We start from the raw sequence: 22758 nt of genomic DNA, 5'->3' as shown, positions 1-22758 counted from the left end.
AAAAGAGATATTAATTTTATCAATGTAATAGTCTCTTAACTAAAATTTACTGGCTGTTTTATATCACTGATTTACATCATTGATTATCTCAAGCAGCAATTTCTAAAGTGATACATAGGCAGAACCGACTGGAAAAACAAGCATTGCTAATTTTTTTAGAGTATCTGGAACTAGTCTTTGATGAAATATACTTGGGTTAATGCTTGCCTCAGATTCCAAGCTGGCTTTGAAGTTGATGGTGAATTACAAGTGCATTTTATTAATAAACGACTCAATTATTTAAAAATGTGATGATTCAGAAGTCATTTTAAAATGTTCATTGCTTCAGGATCTCTATTGTAAACCTAAGTTACATTCGGTTTTTTTTTTAAGGATTTTATTTATTTATTTGAGAGAGCGAGAATGAGATCGAGAGAGCATGAGAGAGGGGAGAGTCAGAGGGAGAAGGAGACTCCCTGCTGAGCAGGGAGCCCGATGCGGGACTCGATCCCAGGACTCCAGGATCATGACCTGAGCTGAAGGCAGTCACTTAACCAACTGAGCCACCCAGGTGCCCTATTCAGTTTTTTTTGGTAGGGGGAAAAGCCATTTTGGAACTTTCTTATTCAGATGAACTATGAATAAATGGAAGCTGATGATTTCTTTATTCAAGATAGAGTAACCAAATGATTACCTCAATTGCCTAAACATTTGCAGAGAAGGCTGACCTACTGCCTTTTTGTGTCATTTTGTGTGCCTTGTAAATTCTATGTGAGTGCAGAAAGACAGTACCTTATGTTACGTTTACTTGCCTTGCTGAGTTGGAAGGATAACCCCTGATTCATCTTCCTCCAGTCTGAGGTCCTTTCCTCTGATTTCACCTCCTCTTGCGCTTCTCCTTTTTACTCTTATTTTCTTTCTACCCATATTTGTTGCCAGTTTTACGTCAATAGGAACTTACATAGGCCTATGCCAGTGGGTCTTAGTCGCATTGTCTGACTTCCCAATAAAAAAACTAGTCTCGATCCCCACGCAGAGGGCAAAAGGAGGCACTCATGTTCAGTAAAATGTGCACATTCATTCTCCCTGCTCAAAAGGGGGCTAATAGAGGCAAACCGTGGCTCACACAGATCCAAGTGAACCTGCAGAGAGACCATCGAGAAAAGGATTGACATTGACAGATTGTAAAGAGCACAGGAAAAACGGTTGTATTTTTCTTTCTTAATAAATCTTTGACCGAAATCTATTGAATTTCATTTTTTTAAAGATTTTATTTATTTATTTGAGAGAGAGAGAATGAGAGAGATAGAGAGCACGAGAGGGAAGAGGGCCAGAAGGAGAAGCAGGCTCCCCGCCGAGCAGGGAGCCCGATGCGGGACTCGATCCCGGGACTCCAGGATCATGACCTGAGCCGAAGGCGGTCGCCCAACCAACTGAGCCACCCAGGCGCCCAATCTATTGAATTTCAACCACTCTAGTACAACCCACTCCTCATCCTCGCCCCATCAAATTGGGGAGTTTGGAACATGCATAGGGTTTCTCAGGCTCTTGTATAGCAACAGAATTTGTTTTTCACATTGTAAATTACTTGGACCAAAGTGCTGTTTCTGGTGTAACAGGATATATGACATAGTTTGAGGGAAATCGGTATATGTGTTTACTCTTCTAATGTTACAATTAAAAAGGAATATGGTGCTAAATTGTCACAAAAAGAAGTATTTGAACACAATATTAGTGGTCACATTTGAAAGTTCCCCTAAAAATCATTGAAGTAGAAGTGTTATCTGATAAACTTCTTAAGTAGTTATAAGAACTTTCATAGCCTAATTTAGCACCTTCTGTCCTTTTCCTTCCATTTTATATAACCAAACTTCCATTTTATATAACCAAACTTCCATTTTATATAACCAAACTTCCATTTCATATAATCAAACTTACACGTAATAAACATCAAGAAAATAAACCTTAAAGCATCAGACATCAGGTATCCGAGGAGAAAAACTGACATACTATTAAAAATTTTTACCACTTCAGAGTTCTATCAAAATGCATTCATTTAAAAAAAAAAAAAAGAATTGTATTTTTGGTCTGGTCTATGTCAGTATTCCAGAATAAGGTTGAAGCGGCACAAACTAAATGTCAAGGGAAATCTAAGAAACCTCCTTGAAATAAAAATATAAGGATAAAAGAAAGGCTTCATTTCTTAAGCCTAATATTTTATTACAGTAGACTTTTTCGAAACTGATAGAATATAAAGATCCTTTTATTTCTGTGGGAATGACTCTCAGATGAGCACTTTTAGAAGCTGAACATTCAAGTAGTTCTATAGTTATTTTATTGGTAGAAGTGGTAGACACAGCAGTTACTATTCATCCTATCATTGATTGTCCCTTCGGAATGGCACTATAAAGGCAAAGACTAGTCCTACACATAAAAAAGAAAAATTAACTTTCCCTTGGGTCTGCTTCTAGATATCCTGAAGCACCTACCTCCCTTCAGCTCTTATCTCTTAGCTAGACTTTAGGTGAGACTTTAAAGATATAGGGCATGTATCTTTGGCTTCTCAGAGTTCACCTTAGAGCCTCACATGTAGCAGGTACTCAGGAAATATCGAGGAAGACAGATTGGGCATGATGAGATTCAGGCTACGAGGAAAATTAATGTTACAGGAAAAAAAATGCAATGATACATCTTACCTAGTTCACAACTTTACCACAGTTTCATCTCCACACATGCCCCCAAGCTTGATCATACTTTAGTAACTATAATTAAGGCATTTTTTAATCAACCATCTAAATACAAAACTATTTTCTTATGTAGCAACTCAAGGTGGGAGGTGGATGGTGAAGCTTCTACATGTTGGATATGGGCACAAAGAAGAACGAAATGAGAACAGGCTTTTCTGTAACCCCTTTGAGAGACACTTGATCCACCCAACTGGGTAATGAACTAGCCTTGGTTCTTTAAATTTAAATATCTTCTGGGCACCTGGGTGGCTCAGTCGGTTAAGCGACTGCCTTCGGCTCAGGTCATGATCCTGGAGTCCCGGGATCGAGTCCCGCATCGGGCTCCCTGCTCGGCAGGGAGTCTGCTTCTCCCTCTGACCATCTTCCCTCTCGTGCTCTCTATCTCTCATTCTCTCTCTCTCAAATAAAAAAAAAAAAAATCTTAAAAATAAAATAAAATAAATTTAAATATCTTCTACTTTATTCAATCAAACCTCCAATTAATAGATCAAAACAGCCAAATTTGGTGAGAAATAATGTTATGAATACTGAGATGGTAATAATTTTTGCTCTGCCATTAAACGTGAAAATGAATATTGTTCAACTGTCAAGTTTTACTACTCCTCTGTAATTTCTCCGTATGATTTCTACCGCCCCGTTCTTTTCTTACAACCCATAATCTACTCTTCAGCCAAACTGAGGTCAAGGCTCACTTCCACTAAGATGTCTTCCATGACTAACTTCACCCATAATGTCACATCCCTGATTATAATTCTCCTACCAACCATCCTCTTCCCCAGTTTAGGTAAGAGTTCCTCAAAAATAGAGATTCAGTTGTTTTCTTTGTTTCTTGTCAACCACTAATATAATACTTTGCATGAACATGAGGTACTGACCTGTGACCTAAAACTCTGTAAGAGTTGGTTCCTTCATCTCTAAGTGAACTATAAAAACCCATGCTCTATCTTTATACAACCTGTATGAGCATAATCATAATAAGAGTAATTATAATTATTGAGCTCCTATTTGAGGAAGCTCTCTGAGATTGTATATATTAGCCTTATGAGGTATTATTATGTGAGGAAACTAAATAAGGGCTAAAACCAAGATCCACTATCTTCAAGGCTCATACGCTTAACTAGTAGGATGCCAAGTAATACAGAAGAAAATATTTAATGATGTTTTTATTGTTAGTTGAGATACTGGCAAATATCTCATGCCTGTAAATTGAACTAAAAAATAGACTATGAGAATGACCAGAACCCTTTTCTTTGTCCCTAGAGAATCTTGATCTGGATAGATGATGAAAGTATCCCCATTATAAAGTCAGGAAAGAACTTCCATTGAATTACACTTTTTACATGACTCATTGTAGCCTTAGATTTCCCTACTTTGGAAAACAGTCTGACCAGAATTGTTTCAGGTAATTGAGCAGTTCCTGAAACCTTTACAATTTGTCATTTCCCAAATCTAGACTAACAAAACACAGGCCAAATTAAAAACTCAGGCATGATCATAAGAAAAAGCACTTTTCATTTTCACTTGAGGATGAAGATTGTATTTGGGAAGATTTCCAACACATCATCTTATGTGGTTATTAAATTATCATGACATTCAATGATGTCTTCTGTTTTCCCCTAAACCGTAGATTTATTCTCAGAATTTTATAACCTTTAAGAGTTCTTATATTTAATTGGAAAGTATTCTTTTGATGCCATCTTTATATTTCAAGCCAAGAAAAATCAAGTTTAATAACGCACCTGATTGATAATTCTCATGTAGTTATCAACTCAGTGTATTTGTCACCTATTTCTAAAGCAAGCCAAATATGACTTCATATTGTAAGCTCAGAAAACTTCCCGGTAATGGTTCTCGCATGGACTTTATTGGACTTCCATGACTAGGTTATACAAGATGTTTCCAGAGGATGTGAGAGGAGAAGTTCAGAGACAAGGAGACTCACCCAAGTCTGTTAACAGTCATATAGGGGGCCAACTCTAGCTAACCCTGGACCACATTCCAATCCTGGGCTGCATTAGTCACATAGGGAATGCAGTTTCAGTGAAGCTAGTGTTGAGTTTGGATTTGGACATGTTGATTTCAAAGTTGCTTTGAGAGATCTATGTGAAAATGTCCAGTAGGACAGTAAGTTTATGAGGTGGAGTCTCAGGAGCAAGATCTGGCTATATAGTCAGACTCAGGTGACATCTGCCTATAGATGACAATTAAAGCCATTGTGGTGGATGGGCTCGCCAGGGGAGTATGTGTGGAGTGAGGAAAAGGAGGGCCTACACCTGGATCCTGATGGTATCCAATATTTAATGGTTGAGCAGAGGGAAAACAGACTGCAAAGAAGACCAAAAAAAAAAAAAAAAAAGGGCCAAGAGGTAGAAACAAAACCAGAGAGTGTTGTGGAAGCCAAGGCAACAGTGTGCTTCAGAAGGATGGAGTGAAGGGCAATGCCCGGTACACCTGAGAGACTGAGGAGGGTGAGGACTTGGAAGTGTTCGTTCTATTTTTTTTTTTTTTTTTAAGATTTTACTTATTTGACAGAGAGAGACACAGCAAGAGAGGGAACACAAGCACGGGGAGTGGGGGAGGGAGTAGCAAGCTTCCCGCCGAGCAGAGAGCCCGATGTGGGGCTCGATCCCGGGACCCTGGGACCACGACCTGAGCCGAAGGCAGACGCTTAACGGACTGAGCCACCCAGGCGCCCCTTGGAAGTGTTCGTTCTGTTTATCAAAACAGATGTCATTGGCATCACTAGTCAAAACGATCTCAGAGAAATGATGAAGGGGCAGGTCACAGTTCAATGGGTTGAAGAGGGAGAAGTGAAAAAGTAGAGATGGCCAGGAGAAACCACCTTTTAGAAGTTTGGCTGTGACGAGAAGTGAGTAGCTGAAGGGAGCCGTAATGTGAGGAATTTTTCTCTAAGAAGGGAGGGACTTGAGTTTGTTTCTGTGTTGATGATAGGGGAGAAAGTAGGGATAGTGAGAACAGAATTGGTGAAATAAGCCCTAAAGTGGCCCTGAGGTGATGGGGTCCAGAGCTAAGGGGGAGAGGAACCATCTGTATCCTTATAAGTGAAGGAGAAGAGGAAAGAGTATGCATTGCAAAGGGTTGGTGGCAGGATATTGAAGTTTCAGCCTGGAGGTTTTATCATTTATCACTGAAATAATAATAATAAATAACAGCAACAACAGTAATCAAAATAGCAACACTTTTGTTGAGCTTAATACGTTTCAGCGCACATCATAGATGGTCACTTAATTCTCATAATGGCATTCAGAAGTTGTTTAGGATCACTGCCATCCTTCCGTGTCTTCAGTTGTTTTTAGTATCACTGCCGTCCTTCCGTGTCTCCGATGGTAAAACTAAACACAGAAAGATTAAGTAAGTTGCCCAATGTTACATGACTAATAAGTCACTTAGCTGGGATTTCAGCCTACACCATCCAGCTCCCAAGACCACATCCTTACCTAGGATGCAATACGACTTCTCTGTAGTCATAGCAGCAATCATTTATATGAGTTCATATGTGCATTGTGCCATGCGTTTTATATCTCATCTAATATTTACAGCACCCCTGATGAGGTGGTTATTATTATTATTAATCTCCATTGACATAGGGAGACGCTGAGACACAGAGAACAACCTGCTTCGGGTCACCCAACTGCCAGGTGTGTAGGTGTGGGAGCGAGGCCATCTGCCCAATGAGGAAGGATGGTGTGAGGGCTCAGACGTGGGCAGTGAGAGAGTGGAGGATGGCGGCCATAGCCCCGGGGGAGAACAGGAACCAGAGCTGACTGGGGCCCAGGGAGGATGCAGGGAGGCGTTAGAAGGCACAAAATTACGATGCGCCAGTGAATCCAGAATAGAGGGGAGAGAATACATTTTGAAGTCTCAAGATAACAATAATAGAGTATTGGGTTATCTACTGGTGTGTAACAAATTACCCCCAAACTTAATGGCTTGACACAACACTGTGTCACAGTTTCTGTGGGTCAGAAATTTATCAGCAGCTTATCTGTGTGGTTCCGGCGTGGGTCTCTCTTAAGGTCACAGTCAAGATATCAGTTGGGGCTGCATCATCTAAAGGATCGAATGGAGATACGGTACCTTCTTCTAAGATGACTCATTCACATGGCTCTTGGTAGGAGTTCCTCCGCATGTGGACCTCTCCAGAAGGCTGCTTTATTATGGCAGCTGGCTTCCCCCAGAGTAAGTGATCCAAGAGAGCTAAAAGGAACCCTTTTATGACCTAGTTTTGCAAGTCAGCACACCATCACTTCTATTTTATTCTATTTCTTAGAAGGGAGTCACTGAAGGCTGCAGACTGGAAGGGAAGCTTTTCAAAGAATTTTCTAACGTATTTTAAAACCACCCCCCTGATACATGGTGATTTCTAAAGCGAGTGACCCCTTTTAGAACTTAAGGGCCTTTTTCCACTGTAAGTAGGTCCTTAACCTGGACAGTCCATGGATTCCCTCAGGACGGGGCAAGGGGAGATGAGCCTGAAATGAGGACAGTGTAACCCTCTGCCAGCCCATGAGTTGAGGGACACGTTTTCAGAGTGCTGCAAAAAGACGTAATTGTTCACGGGTGGATTTTAGCGCAGATTATGCAGCTGAGGTACCCGGGCACTCTTTGGCATGGATGCCGGGGTTTGCTGGTTTCTTGTTTGGATTGCTGGGCTCAGAGGCAGCATCTGGGTTTCATGTGACCCTGCTTTATACCTAGATGTGCAGCTGAGCTGCCGGAGTGGGAAGTCACCTGCCCAGTCTCCTGCTGGCACAGGCCTCGCTACGCTTATGAGGACACACGGTGACTTTCTCTATTCGGTTTTCATCTCCTCCTCTCAGTTCCTGTGTGCCTTGTTCTCAGGCACAGAGGGTGCTGCCCCCGTCTCAGCAGTACCCCCTCATCTCTCCCAGAGATGCATGCCTGATCCTAAGAGAACCTTGCCCATCTTTTTTGCGTCTCTTTCTCCAAAGTACAAACCCCATCTTGGCTCCTGCTTCTGCCTGTCCTGACCTCTGCACCCTCTAAGGTTCTAGATGACTCGTCTGGAAGTAACCTGATCCGCTCTCACAGGGATTTTAGTGCTCAGCTCATCTTCCCTCTAAATGTCTCCCAGCCTGTAAAGGAGTCTAAGACCTACGTGCTGTGTAGATTTAAAGGAAGGCGTGTTGGTGGGACATGTTTGACCAAAAGACTTCACTTCTCTGAGCATCGATAGTTTTGCCCACAAAATAAGCTTGGAACGGATTAATCCATGGGGAAGTGTTTATCATAGTGCCTGGCATATACTAAGTGATCAGTAAATCTTCATCGTCTTCCTGCCTAAATTAAAACCATGGTGCTATTAGGAGGGAAAGAAGGGTTTGGTGTTCCCCTAGCCTGCTACTTGCCAGGGGCATACTGATACACACCTCACCAGGTCACAAGTTCAGGGATTGCCAAAGGCCTGTGATTAATGACTCAAAAACACAATTTAGCTCAATTCAGTTCTGTTCAGGAAAGGAGTTGCAGATGAGCCAACTGCCCTTGCCTTGTAGAAAGCACTAGAAAAGGGAAGAGACCCCAGGACAGGAATGAACCACCTTTGTGGCCTTTTTCTGCACTAACTTGGAAGAAGCAAATGTACTTTTCAACACAGGCTGTCCCAACTCAGTCTTAGAAGTAGAAAGCCCTCAGAAACTACAGTCAAGTCCTCTACTTTATAGATGAGAAACTGCCATCCAAAAAGTTTCTTTCAACCTGTGTAACTTGAACGTTTAGTGAAAGACATTACCTAGATGCAAGATTATATGTCTCCTCAAGCCAGCACAATACTCATCACATACATTTCCCCAAGACATTCTTTTTTTTATTATGTTATGTTAATCACCATACATTACATCATTAGTTTTTGATGCAGTGTTCCATGATTCACTGTTTGCGTATAACACCCAGTGCTCCACGCAGAACGTGCCCTCTTTAATACCCATCACCAGGCTAACCCATCCCCCCACCCCCCTCCCCTCTAGAACCCTCAGTTTGTTTTTCAGAGTCCATCATCTCTCATGGTTCGTCTCCCCCTCCGATTTCCCCCCCTTCATTCTTCCCCTCCTGCTATCTTCTTCTTCTTCTTTTGTTTTTTTTTTAACATATAATGTATTATTTGTTTCAGAGGTACAGATTTGTGATTCAACAGTCTTGCACACTTCACAGCGCTCACCATAGCACATACCCTCCCCAATGTCTATCACCCAGCCACCCCATCCCTCCCACCCCCCACCACTCCAGCAACCCTCAGTTTGTTTCCTGAGATTAAGAATTCCTCATATCAGTGAGGTCATATGATACATGTCTTTCTCTGATTGACTTCTTATGCGTGAATAGAGGAAGGAAGGAATGAGTTGAAAGACTTGCCCACGGTCACAAATTAGTAGCTGGAGGAACTAGAACCATCCCCCGCCCCCCAATCTCCTGACTGCCCACTAAGTACTCCTGAGTGAGACCAGAACATGCATGAAAATAGCTGGGAAAACTCAAGCAGGTATCTTAGATCAGCTCCCAAATGATCCACTTAAGTCCATCCATGGGTAAAAAATGCAGCACACCAACACCAGCACATAAAGAATGGTCAGATTTTCCATGGTGTCTCTAGATCAGTCCCCACCTGGCAACAGTAATGACCCTACAAGTACATCAAGGGCCTTCACCTTCATTAATCTCTTTTTTTTTAAAGATTTTTATTTATTTATTTTGAGAGAGAGAGAGAAAAAGTGTGGGGGGTGGGGCAGAGGGAGAGGGAGAGAAGCAGACTCCCCACTGATTGCAGAGCCCGACTTAGGGCTCGATCCCACAACCCTGAGATCACGACCTGAGCTGAAACCAAGAGTCAGCTCTTACCCGACAGAGCCACCCAGGTGCCCCCACCTTGATTAATTTCTTAAGCAGCTTCTACTTCATTGCCTCTTTGTTTCAGAGTCAAGATAGAGGCCTTGGAACCAGAATTTTACCAATCAGCCAGTATAAAGTGGTATAGATGTATTAAAGAGTGCAGAATTCTCCCATCTCCCCTTGAGGGACAAGAAAGGGGCAAAATGTCATGCTGGCCCATGATACCCGAAGAGTGCAAGGTATCTAAAATCCGTTTCTAAGCAAATTTCCCTTCTAGGTACATATAATTCCGTTTTTACCAATCGTGAAAGGTCACATGATATGTAGGCCTTTCAGATGCTATTCAACCTTCATCAGCCCAGACTCCACATCTGAAATATGAACACGGAAAATTATTTGAGCGACTCTCTTCTTAATTCCCTCAAAGATGATACATAACCTGGACCATCCTATATTCTTAGGAGAGGTGATCCATTATGTATGGGCATTAGGGCTTGATTCTCTCAAAAAACAGTGGCTGAGAAACATGCTAGAGCCGTCTAACATGCTACATGTCCTGAACATGTCACAGTTGTGTGGCTATGCACTCACGTGCACACACACGCACAAGTGCACGCACACACACACGTTTCCCAAAAAAGCCCTTTTTTTAATGAGCTCTTAACGATGCAAGTGGATACATTACCTCTAAAATTTTGTCAGAGGGAAGAATTCATTTGTATTCATGTGACACAAAGGCATTGTTTCTTTTTCCTATTTGAGAAGCATTAACAGGAAGATCAGCAAGTCTTTTGTAGATATGCAAATTATAACTCAAACAAGAATAGGCTGCTGGTATGTTTGTTATGAAGAATATTAAGTGGATTTTGTAGGCAAGTTAGACCAACATGCATTCCTCCTGAAGCATTTGGGAAGGTCTTTCCAACTTTGCAGTTAATCCACCAATAATTCCGGAGCAGCGCCCTCTTAAATGGCCTGAGAGGAGGTGATGGAGTAAAAACACGTTGTGTGTTTTGCCAACTGATTGGTAATTTTTTTTTCTTTACTTAAATTGATTGATTCAAATCTCTTGTGGAAAACAAAAGTCCGTGATAAGTCTGTCATCTTGTCATTTTGGTCACTAGTTTGCAATGGTAAAATCAGTTTATAGGTGGTAAAATAAAGCCAAACTTGAGAAGGAATTCACATTTATAGATTGCCTGCCAGGAACCAGGCAAAGTGCCAGGTACTTTGCACCTATAATCTCATCTAACCGCCTTGAGGTAAGTGGTGTTCTCATATCCCTTTTACAGATTAAAAATGTGGGCCTCAGATTTACACAGCCCCTGACAGAACTAATGGGATTCAGACAGATGTCCATGGCTCACGTGTTCAGGGTTCTCAAGGATTCAGCAGATCTTCCTCCAGTGATGACAGGAAAATAAATTAGGGCATTTTACTTACTTTTCAGATGTATATCCCCTATTATGCAGCAGACAAAATCTTTGCCAAAATATGACCACCTTTAACTTACCTTCATATAAGATCAAATGGAATGGGGAGCAGTAAGATGAAGAAATTAAAATTCATGAGTGATACTGTAAACTTGACCCTCTTGCCATGGCTGATTCAAAGGAACAGTATTTCCAAAGAGCTGGTGTGCCATGTTTCACAAGAAAAGGTAAAAACTCAGAAGACTGATGCCCCACTGTCCTTAGAATCCTGTGGTGGAGGAAACATATAGAATATAGTTAGATGATTTAATGATGTTCTGTTATTCTCAGACTGTGGTAAGTATGTCAGTTGGCCCAGAATTATTTTCACTACCTTATTCATTTGAAAATTTCAAGTTCACTGATGGTCTTTAATTAGGTTCCCAGGAATTAGAAAATGTGTTCTCATGTCTCAGCTAGAACAAGTGTCTGGGATTCACTATCAGGCATCATTTAACTTCTAGAAAATCCACTGTCCCTGCCTCTTAAAGAAAGAATTTGGGTCTTCCCCCTCCTTGACATGGAGCCTTGGGGACCTGCTCAGAAAATAGAGAAGAGTAACTAAAGTATTTTCTTTTGTCCAAAAGCACAATGCAGAGGCACGTTAAGGATAGGAGAAAGTCCTTCTGCTAAGCCTCTTGCAACAAAGCATTAATATTTATTAACTTGCACTCTGCTATAGAATGAATGTTTTATGATCAAAAATGATTAACAACAAAATGGGAATTTCAACCACAAGCGACCCACTCTTCCAGTGATAAAGAACTCAGGATGGAGTTAGCAAACCACTGTCTCCGTATTTTGGGGGACTCTCATGCACTCATCCAGACAAAGGAGTAATTGAATACTGCTCCATTACTGGAAAAAATCCCATCCATTACTGGAAACAATAATCAAAAAGTTATGAGCTTCCTTTATCACTAAGAGTCAACTAAGATGAGGCTATGAATTAATGTTATATTAATGCTACATTAACAAATAAGACATACATTAAAAGGAATGAGGGATATTGCAAAAGCTCAAAATTACATATTTTAAATTTAGATTAGGTCAACTCCCAAACAATTCAGAAAAGAGAGGGCTCTTTTTTTTTTTCCAATTTTGAACAAAAGCATGCCTGTCTCAAGTTTTCCTGTTCACTCATTCACTATGTATTGAGTAGATTCTGTATGCCAGGCACATAGAAATGGATTTTGAAATTGGAATCAAGATCTAAAAAATGACTTTTATGAGATCTGTACTATTAAAGGCTGCCCTTACTAAATCACTTTGTGATTTCTTTAACAAACTACTCAATCTTATTACAGCTTTTCATGGTGAGTTATTACATACTGAACATGAACGAGAGCATCTCAACTCCATAATGAATGTACACACCGCACAAAGGCACAGAAATAAAAACCCAGTAGCATTTATTTCTGTCCTGTCAATTCTGATGATTCAGTACAGGGATAACTGTACTGGACCTTGTAACAATGAGCTTGTTGAATGTTCCTTTTCATGGTCTTGAGTGAAGTCTCTACCTAAATATTTTAGGAGTAGATTTCCAAAACATCTTGTTTCCATCGTGTCTAAGCAGTGTGAGGAGGGGGACAAGCGAAGATTTTGGAATCAGACCTGGGTGTTAATTCTGGTTTTGTGTGTAAGAGACTCTTGAAAAACCTATTTTACCTCCAGTTCCGTTTCTCCATCTACGAGATAAGCATGAGAGCACCCACCTTGCGAGGATTGTTGCAAGGAATACAGATAATGTTTATAAAGCAACTAGAACTAGCAACTCAAACTCACGATAGGTTTTGCTTTTCTTTTGATATCAAAAATCTGAAGGACTTACTCTGTTTGGGGCAGTATAATTCACCACGAAAGTAAAATAATGCAAAAACAAACAAAGACAGAGATGAACATTTTGATTCACGCTCATCTCACGAGACACGTGTTTGACATTCAACATTTCCACTTAAATAAGGTGTCTAATAAGAACAGTGTTGATTTTTGAATTAACAGACCTTCAGACGACTGAATGGGCTTGACTGAACAGATCACCCTGGCGCCCACCCCCTCCCCAACCCTACTCCAGAATTCCTTGATTGCTCTGCTGTGCCCATTGGAGTATGGACATCGTGGAGAAGAGAAAGAAAAAGCAAAATGAGCAAACGTTAAAATTACTTGTGGTTCATCAACAAATGAAAGATCGACCTCACAATGACACAATCCTTCACATGTCAGTTCTTGAGTATGATGAGAGCACAGACTCTAGCTTCTGTATCAACTCAGCATATAAATGAACACATTACTCTTCAAGTATAATCTTGCTGTGACTGGGGAACATTGACCATAAAACCTGCTACCCACAGTGGCATTAGGAGGATGCAAACTCTGTTTTCCCTGTACCGAAGAATTGGTTTATTTAGCCTTCTCTCTATTTCCTCTCTGGCTGGTTCTCCTTTTCGTATTTTGCTCTTTTTCCTCTGACTGCCGCCTCTTCCTTTTGAAATCCTGCAGGTCGTCCGGCCATATCAGACCATGTCCAATCCCATGAGCAAGCTCACTGTTCTCAACAGCATGCATTCCCACTTCATTTTGGCCGACAACGGGACCACCGGGAAATATGGAGCCGAAGTGAAGCTGAGGAGACAACTGGAAAAGCATATTTCTCTCCAGAAGATAAACACAAGTAAGTAGGCTGCTGTTCCCACTGCCTGGCCTCGTAGGAAGCCTGTGGAAAGTGAGTAACTACAAGTATACCGTGTGGCAATGTTATAAGAACTTGAGCAAGTTTCAAACAGGGATCATTATGAGTCTGCCGGGCCGGTGGTTAGAACCCGAGGGAAGTCGTCTGGGGGAGGACGCCTGGACACGGAAGACAAGGGATCACGTGATTAGCGGACTAGTGCTCATTTGTCATATGCGAGAAACTCAGCCCCCGCTGGGGTGTAGGCAAGCAGATACGCTTTTCTTTCCAGACTTTTCCTACATCCTTTACACAGTACTCTAAGGAGGAAAGGCACCCTAGAGAAATTGTTTCTATTTGTTAAGCTATTTTTGTTGGCCAGAAATTTTATACATACGTATGTTTTGATCTTAGCAGAGATCTGCCTATGGTTGGGAATTTCAAGGCAACTGGCATTCTCTAAACAAAAGTACTCTGTGTAAACATCTTCATAAACTTTAATTCTATATCTTAATTCTATGTGTGTATTTATTCATTGTCTTTAAATATATATATATATATATATTTAGATATATGTGCCTGTTTATGCGCACTACAAAATACATATCTGTGGCGGTTATACTGAAATTACCTCTTAGGTATTCATGTGTTCTATGCTGTATTTATTGTGCCCACAACTAACTATGAAAAGGTAACACTGTGCAAACAGCAGTGCTCCCCAAATCAATAAGTGGCTTGCATTTAAATGTAACAGAGGTATGAAAGTCATCTACCATCTCTCCTCACAGTGATTTTAATTTCTTTCCACAAAGTAACCCTTGAGGAGGATTCGTGGCAGGCTCAAGCTTTAGGGGGAATTGTGTGTCTCCTCAGGACAACTTGGATCTAATTGATCCACCTTTCAAAGCCTGCAATCCTAAATAACAAAAGATTCCCTTTGGCTAGATAAGTTTCCAAAAGCTCGGTGTGCTGTGATTCAGCTTGTCCAAATGGTTGCTCTCTTTTCATTTCTCTGTAACTGTCTGGGGTGGGTTTTCCCTGCCAGAGCCACCTTCCTCCCAGAACTGGAATGTTCGCCCTATCAGACCACACCTTCTCTTTCTTATACTTGCTGTGGTCTCAACTTCTGGGAGCTACTACTATTTTGTCTTTTTCACAGAGGTGTCTGGAATAGTACATTTTGGCCTGGGCCTGAAGTCCAAGTTGTATTAGGAAACTGTCTTCTATCCTAGAATCCCCAACTGTCTTTGGAAAGAGAAAACAGGATTATCCCAAGCTAGACATCTTTTGGAAAGAAAAAAAATAGAAAAGACTAGAAAATCTATCCAGAAATTGGCGGAGATCAAATGTAACAAAGCACTGTAACCAATAGGTAGTAGGTTTTGTAATACTAAAATTGAATTGTATTACAATAGTGGATAGAAAGGGCAAATGTTATGTTATGCGTGGTATCTATTAGATTTTGACTTTTTATACACCATCAGGTTAAGAAGGAGAACCTCGTGGGAGTGACCTGAAAGATGCAGGATGGGAGCAGGACAGACAAAGAGCAAATTCAGGGTCAGATTCAGGGTGCTGATGAGGCGAAGCCTGTCCAGACCAGCAAAGCCTGTCACTGGGCTAGGCGCCGGGGTGGCAGCCGGGCCGGTTAGTCAGTGGTGAGGGGAAGAGCTGGGTATGTGGTGGTGCAAGTTATACACCGAGCTCAGGGGTGCCAGGGGGCTTAAAACCCCGCCAAGGCTCTGCCTGCCAAGCTCCGTGCCTTACAGGCTGACCAAGGACAAGATGCTTTTTTTCTAACTGGTCATCCTAGAGGGAACATCTTTTTGTAATTTATCTGCCTTGATGGACACCTCTCTTGTAAAGCTCCCAGAGGCGCTATATGTGTGGACAGCCCTGCAGTGGGGGGAAGGAGGGGGAGAGGCTCCCATATAGTGAACCTGGCCACAGTGAGGCACAGAGCCCAGAAGCATGGAGTCGAAGAGCGGGCCAGGGCTGGTCAGGATGCCAGGGATGCTGGAGGAGCTAGGACCTCCTGCACAGGCCTCATGCCATTCATAGAGACAGTGGACCCTTGCTGGATTACCAAGGCAGGTAGCAGCACACAGAAACATTGACAGGTGGGGGCCCAGTCAAGGGTCTAGGGTGAAAGATGTAGGGGAGAAGCATGCACCGCGTACAGAGCTGAGGCACAAGGTCAGAGAGGCAGGGTAGACACTCTTCAACTGCTCCAAGTCCGCAAACAGGATTAGGTCTGGGGTAAGGGATGAGCCCCCGTGGGTTAAATGACAGTAGTTGGAACGAGGTGGGGGCAGGGGAACCACATGGTCATTGGAATTGTCATAATTTATAAACATAATTTTCCTCCATGCTTTGAGATACTTATTTGAGGATTTGCAGAAACCCACAGGCTCCCATTCAGTAAAAATAATTAAATGGGAAGAAAAGATTAAAGACACCCAGAGGAGATCTCTGAGGTCACAGGAAGTAAAAAGGCTCAGGGTCAGCAGTTTGCTCACAAGCTATAGTGAAAGATGCCATGAGTTAGCTTTCACACCAGTTCTGTCCCTCAGCTTAATCTGAGACGGTGATCAGCTTGTCCAAGGTGCCTGAGACCGTCTGTGATTTATCACTGAAAGCCCCATGTCCCTGGGTCCCCTCAGTCCCGGGCAAACCAAGATTATCCTCTAAGTGAGTGACTCGTGAGTCATTAGGTCTTCTTGTCTTTTTCCTGCATTCACCCCAAAAAGCAGGGAAGGGGCAACAAGGTGTTCAGACCTTAAGGAGCGTCCCAAGGAGTTCCCCAAAGGAGAGCAGGACCTTGAGGCCTCAATTCAGTTAACAGCAAAGTGCCCACTGAGAACACAGAAGCCTCCAGAACAGGACTAACAAGGGGTAAAGTTGACCCGGTTATAACAAGAAACAGCAGAAGTCAGAATACAAACTTTCCATGCAATCAATCCCCAATCAATACCTTGGAACAGCAACTCTACTGTCTAGGGTGGACACTATTTCTTTTCATTACATGACAATTAGCAGTAACGTAGTTCTTCCTATTAAAAATAAAACTGATTCTTAAAACCTCACTTACTTCTTTAGTTCCCTCTTCAAAAGTTGAAGAAATCTAAAACACAAAGGTGGAACTCAATTTTGGGCCCCAGCATGGTCTCTCAAAAAATGAGACACCACACCACAATTAACAGTGCTCATCACCCGTTCCACCTCGGAGGACACCGGGATGCTGCGACGGCACTCAGCGTTTTCCTAAAGTGCCATTCCTCCTCACCACTTAGGGGTGCCCTGCCTACCACGGTAGCCTTTCAACAAGTCTGTTTCTTCCTTAAATGGCGTAATCTTCTGAAGGATATTTTCCTTAAGTATTAAGTGAATCCTGTTCGGGAGACCTTTCAACCCTTTCTCATCAAAATGCCAATTATGAATGATAATGAATCACCAGCACCGGTGCCTTCGATTTGTCTCTGCACCCTGGCCTCCATTATCTCGTCTCTCCCCCGCCCCCCACTCATTCCTGCTGTCACCAGACCCTTCTCAAGGATTGTCCCTGGTCCCTGAAAGACTTGGTTTTTTAAAGGAGAACGCTCTTGGGCATGAGCAGTGACCTGCTTTGGAACACTCTTCCACGTGCCACTTACTCAACTTCACATTTAACGTGCACAGCCTCCAGCAGCTCCAAGCATGCCTTGTAGGATGCAGATATTTCTTGAACTCCTGTTATAGACCAGCCATGGCTGAGTTCTGCCAAAAGCAGCTGTCGACAAATCATTGAGCTTAACTCAAGAGGGGTAGAGTAATAGGTAAATAAGGAAACAAATAAATATATGATGTCTGGTAGTGAAAAGAACTGTTAAGAAAAAGAGAGCAGAGGAAGGTATAGGACTGGACCTGCAGGCGCGGCTTGCACGCATGCGCACCTGCGCGTCGAGGGGCTGGTGTAGAGCAGGTGGGCAGGCAGCAAGGGCCTCTTTGAGGAGGTGACGCGGAAGCAGAGACCTGAATGAAGTCAGGGAGCCCACTGTAGGGAGAACATTCTGGAAGGGATTGAAAGTAGGGACAAAAGCCCCTGGTGTTCAAGAAAGAGCAAGGCCTTTGTAGAGGGCTGGGTTTTATTCTAATAGAATTGTGATCTGGCAAATTGTAGGATCTCCTTTCCGGCTTAAAACATCACTCTGCTGCTGTGTGCAGAGACCAGACTGAGGTGGGGGGCAAGCTTTCGAGCAGGGAGATGTGTTGGGAGGCCGTTGCAATCATGAAGGTGGGCGTGAGCGGTTTGAAATAGAATGGCAGCGACAGGGGAAGTAAAACGTGGTCGGATTCAAATATATGCATAGATATTTTCTTAACCGGGCTTTTTTTTTTTTAAATATAAAATATACATAACATAAAAGTTACCGTTTGAACCATTTTTAAGTGTACAGTTCAGTGGTATTAAGTCCATATACATTGCAGTGCGACCATCACCACCGTCCATCCCCAGAACGTTTTCATCACCCCACACTGAAAAACTCTGTCCCCATTGAACTCTAACTCCCTGTTCCTCCCCACCTTCAGCCCCGGATAACCACTATTCTGCTTGATATCTTTACGAATTCGCCTATTCTAGGTGCCTCATATAATCATATAATATTGGTCCTAAGATATATCATGCAGGTAGAACTCAAGAGGACTTGCTAATGAATTGGGCATTCAGGGTAAGGAGTAGACACATCAAGTGAAAGCTGCAAGGCCATTCTTAGCAACACTGGTATATTCTTAAAACAGGGGGCTAGGGAGAGCCCCGAAGGAGTAAGCTTTTACAGGGAAAAAAGGGGGGATCTCTGGGGGAATTGGGACAAAGTCCCTTAGAGAGAGGGAGGTGGTGAGATTCAGTGCACAGATAAAGAGCTCGGCCGTAGGATGTGGAGAGCTTCATCCTGCATAGCAGGAGGGAGGGCAGAGCATATGGGCACACACATGGGTAGGATGGAACGTTTTCTGCTGGGATGATCAGGTACTTCTCTGTAGATAGTTTCTTTATAAAGAAAAGAATATGGGAGGTCATCAGCAAAGAATGTGGAAGGGGAGGAGGGAGAGGAGATTAGGGAGCAAAAGGAACTATAGTTAACGGAGAGACAGGGAGAATGACCGGACCAGGGAAATGTAGCATTACCCCACGGCACCCTGGTCCCACCCGGTATTTGTGGTTGTGAATTTCGAGAGGCATGGATCACTAGGGTTGTGTGTTTTCTTTGCAGCCATGTTCAGCCCCAGTAGTAGAACAGACACAGAAATGGGTTAAGCACCTGTTGGGATTTTGCCTGGCAGGTAAGAGGAAGAGAGAGGCAAAGGAGTGAGGCTGTACTCTGTAAGCCTGTATACCCATATCCCAGGAGTGTCACCAGTGTCTGTGGATGAAAGCAATGGTGTGGCTGACATTCACAAGAACATAAAATCGTTCCTCTCAAAGATCAGACTGAGGTGCAGGGAAGTGATTAAGAGAATTATCAAAGGTGACCCACACCTTTCATGAATATTGCCAAGCACCATATACTAAGTTTGAACTATTTAAATAAAAAAAAAGGTGCATAATCAAAAATTCCTCATATTTATTTTATTGCTGTTCACATATTCACATAAATTGAGGCAACTTAGCACATTGCTGGGAACATAGTAGCTGCTCAGGAAATATGAATGAGCTGAAAGACTACCATGGAGCTGCTCTAGAAAGTAGCATATAAGCAGCCTCGTGGGACTTTAAAATCCTAAGCGTATCTTATGCGTATGTCTTTATTATTAAAAAATTTCACATACAAAAAAGTTGGAGAATATTATAATAACCCACCATGACTGTCACCCAGTCTCTACATTTAGCAGCCAAGCTTAGAATCTCTCTCTATATAGCCACCTACATCCTCCTCTGGATAATTTTCAAGGAAATCCAGATGGCATATCATTTCATCCATAAATATTCCAGTATTAAAGCATCTCTCTTAGACTCTGTTTCTGGATCTGTGAACTCTAATTAAATGAGTTGACATACGAGTCAACATATGAAAGGATTCTGGCACGTGGCCGCCCAGAAACAACTGGTTCTCCTCCCACCTTCTTGGTGGTACAGTGGTCCCCCCGCGGGAAACCATGTCCTGTGTTGATAGAGCCTGGCTGCCATGGGTTCCAACCTGAGACCAGACCATCTCATTTGAAGCCTATGAGAGTCAAGGGTATCCATCACTATATATATTAGAGTGATATATATATATATATTTTTTTTTTAACCACAAATCAGACCTGGCTCTGCTCATTAAGGAGGAACCATATATGTCTATAGTTACTGAAAAGGTCCAGAGGGGAAAAATGAGGGCTCAAAATTATGTTCTGGAACTTATCATCAGTCCTCTGTGAACATGATTTGTTAAAGAGTAATTGATTTAAAATCTTAACCATTGCAGCAATAACCAGCAAACTCTTTTGTCTTTTTGTATATTGTCAAAAATATATTCTACACTGCAGTTGTTCTTCCTGCCTGAATAAACAGACCATGATGGAGAAAATGTAACCTTTCTTTAGAGATTCAAGCTCTTCCCGTGTCCTGGAGCAATCATGGTGACTGTCAGTTAGGATTGTTGACTACTGTATTTGGTGAAGGTGTTAGAACTTGGGCTAAATGTGAATCAGCCCAGAATATATCTCATACTTTAAATTTTCTTCTTGTAAGTTACCATTTTATTCAAAAAGGGGATTGAAGGGAGATGACAGGAATCTAGTTATCTTTGGGCTCTATTTGATTAAAATGTTACTCCTTTGTTGTTTGAATTTTATTTTAGGTTTGCCCAAATGCAAAGTTTTATTCAGACTGCATATCTAATTATATTGTGAACATCAGTGTAGGTTGTAGGAAATTTCGTTATGAGGCTAGAAATCTCTGACTTTGTCATCTCCATACTAGGAAGTGAAATCTATGTCAGACTAAATCCAGTCTACGGGATTATGTCCCTATGTCAGACTAAATCCAGTCTACGTTTATTTTGCTATATTAATTAATGGGGGTGTCTGGGTAGGTTTCGATTTCCATAACCAGTACTTTTGCTACTGTCGGTGTTTGCTTGAAAGAGAATTTGATTCTCCACATTTTCTCTGCCCCAGCGTAAGGGCGGACATTTAAGCGTAGCCTCGTCTGATGAAGACGTGGAAAGTAGTACTTCTTCTAAAGCAGCGGCTTAAAATGGGCTTGGTATTTCTGAGTAAACAACTGGAAGAAATGATGGCAGAATTCATAAAGCATAATCACATTTGGTCTTTGAAGATACTGCTATTTAGAATTCTCTAGGAAAAAATATATGTTTTTTTATGCAGTCCCTAAGCCAACACACCTCTTTATATATGATTGTATGCTTACTCACCCAAACTAACAAAAATAATGATGAGAATAATGTCTTCCAAGAGTACAGGATGTCATCCCTAATGAATTATGCCTTACTGTGGAAGCAAATATATCCCCTTTCCACTGAGTTATAGGATACCTGAGCCACAGGAACATTCTAATGCACAGATTGAGTCAGTACTGGTAAAGTCCACGTCGCTCCAAGGGATTTTATTTTGTTTATTTTATTTTGTTTAAAAGATTTGATTCATTTATTTTTGACAGAGAGAAAGAGAGAGAGCACGAGTAGGCAGAGTGGCAGGCAGAGGGAGAGGGAGAAGCAGGCTTCCCGCTGAGCGGGGAGCCCGACGTGGGGCTCCATCGCAGGACCCCGGGACCATGACCAGAGCAGAAGGCAGCCACTTAACTGACTGAGCCACCCAGGTGCCCCTAAGGGATTTCATTTTAAAAAGCTCATCTCTATGACATGACACACATCAATTTAAAGCATTTTGTTTCCATGAAATTTCCATTGTCAGAAATAAGTACTCATGACTGCATCATTGATATCCTGCTTCCTTTACCACCATTTTGGGTGATAATTGTTAAACATGGCTGTAGTGGTTTACAAGTAGGGTGACCCTGCCTCCCCTAGGGGGCATTTAAAAATATCAGGGGGCCTCAGGGTTGACATGATTTCTTGTGCTCCTGAATGACATAAGAGAGGAGGCAGGAAGGTTAATATTCTGCCTTGGGCAGAACAGTTTCACATGAAGACCTGCCTGGCCCAAAGGCCAATCACATCCCTCAGGAAACGTTACTCCAAGTATGTTTCCTTGAGTTTTCTTCTTGTTTGTTTGTTTTTGTTTTTGTTTTTTCAAATCTTTCCAATAGCCCACACCTGATTTGTCAAGACCGCACCCACAATACTCATACCTAAGACAAGAGGCAGCCATAGCCAGCCAGCAGTGAGATTTAAAATCTTTGACAACCGGCGAAGACTTTGGCTTCCTAAACCAACAGCATTGGCTGGAGGTCAGCCCTGGCATGCCCTTCTGATCCTAATGTCACTTGCTGTTGGGAAGTTCTTCCTTCTATCTGACTTCATTTGCTCTGAGTCTGTTCTCTGCGGGGTGAGGACCAAAGTCATTGTCTAAATCCATGCTCTTGGCATATTTGAAAACTGTAAATGGACTTGAGTTGACCTTTCTGCCCTAATGGCTATTAGGAAGCTGGTTTTCATTTGAGGAGACACACTGACTTGCTTAACAGGCAGAACTGACTCATGAAGTAAATCAGATCAGTATTTCCAATTCAGCAGCACCTGCTCTGAGCGCCACGGCTTTGTATGTTTCAGGCTCAGTGACTCCAGAAATGTGCTTAATGCTGGGAGCTCTCCTGTCAGAGTCCCTGATACTCAGAGAAATCCTCCGGTCCACAGTTATTCCCTGATGTGGCGGCAGAGGCAGAGATGGGGTTCTGTACCCAGAGGCCCCTGGAAAGCCTGCTCAGTACAATGCATTGCCCAGGGAATATTTTAATAAATCAAGGTTCTAGTAGAATAAAGAGTTTGAAATTGAACACAAAGAGAGCTCTAATTTTTAATCTATAAATTACTGAGAATTTGGGCAGAAGTAAGGGAGGAGGGCAGGAATATAAATCTTG

General features: G+C 42.2%; 1 protein-coding gene across 5 annotated transcripts in view; it reads left to right on the top strand.

Annotated features, from left to right (window-relative positions):
• The window catches only part of TRPM3 (transient receptor potential cation channel subfamily M member 3), an 827868-nt gene that overhangs the window by 599344 nt on the left and 205766 nt on the right, over positions 1-22758 (top strand). For all 5 annotated transcript variants that reach the window (XM_028089086.1, XM_028089085.1, XM_028089084.1 and 2 more), the window contains exon 6: positions 13568-13739. In XM_028089086.1, the coding sequence (XP_027944887.1) occupies positions 13568-13739 (172 nt within the window). The remainder of the gene's footprint in view (positions 1-13567; positions 13740-22758) is intronic.

The sequence above is a fragment of the Eumetopias jubatus genome, unplaced genomic scaffold (assembly GCF_037043125.1).
Source record: "Eumetopias jubatus isolate StellerSeaLion01/CBP00866 unplaced genomic scaffold, mEumJub1_p1.0 scaffold_15, whole genome shotgun sequence".
NCBI lineage: Eukaryota > Metazoa > Chordata > Mammalia > Carnivora > Otariidae > Eumetopias > Eumetopias jubatus.
This window is presented reverse-complemented; position numbering and strand designations above follow the sequence as displayed.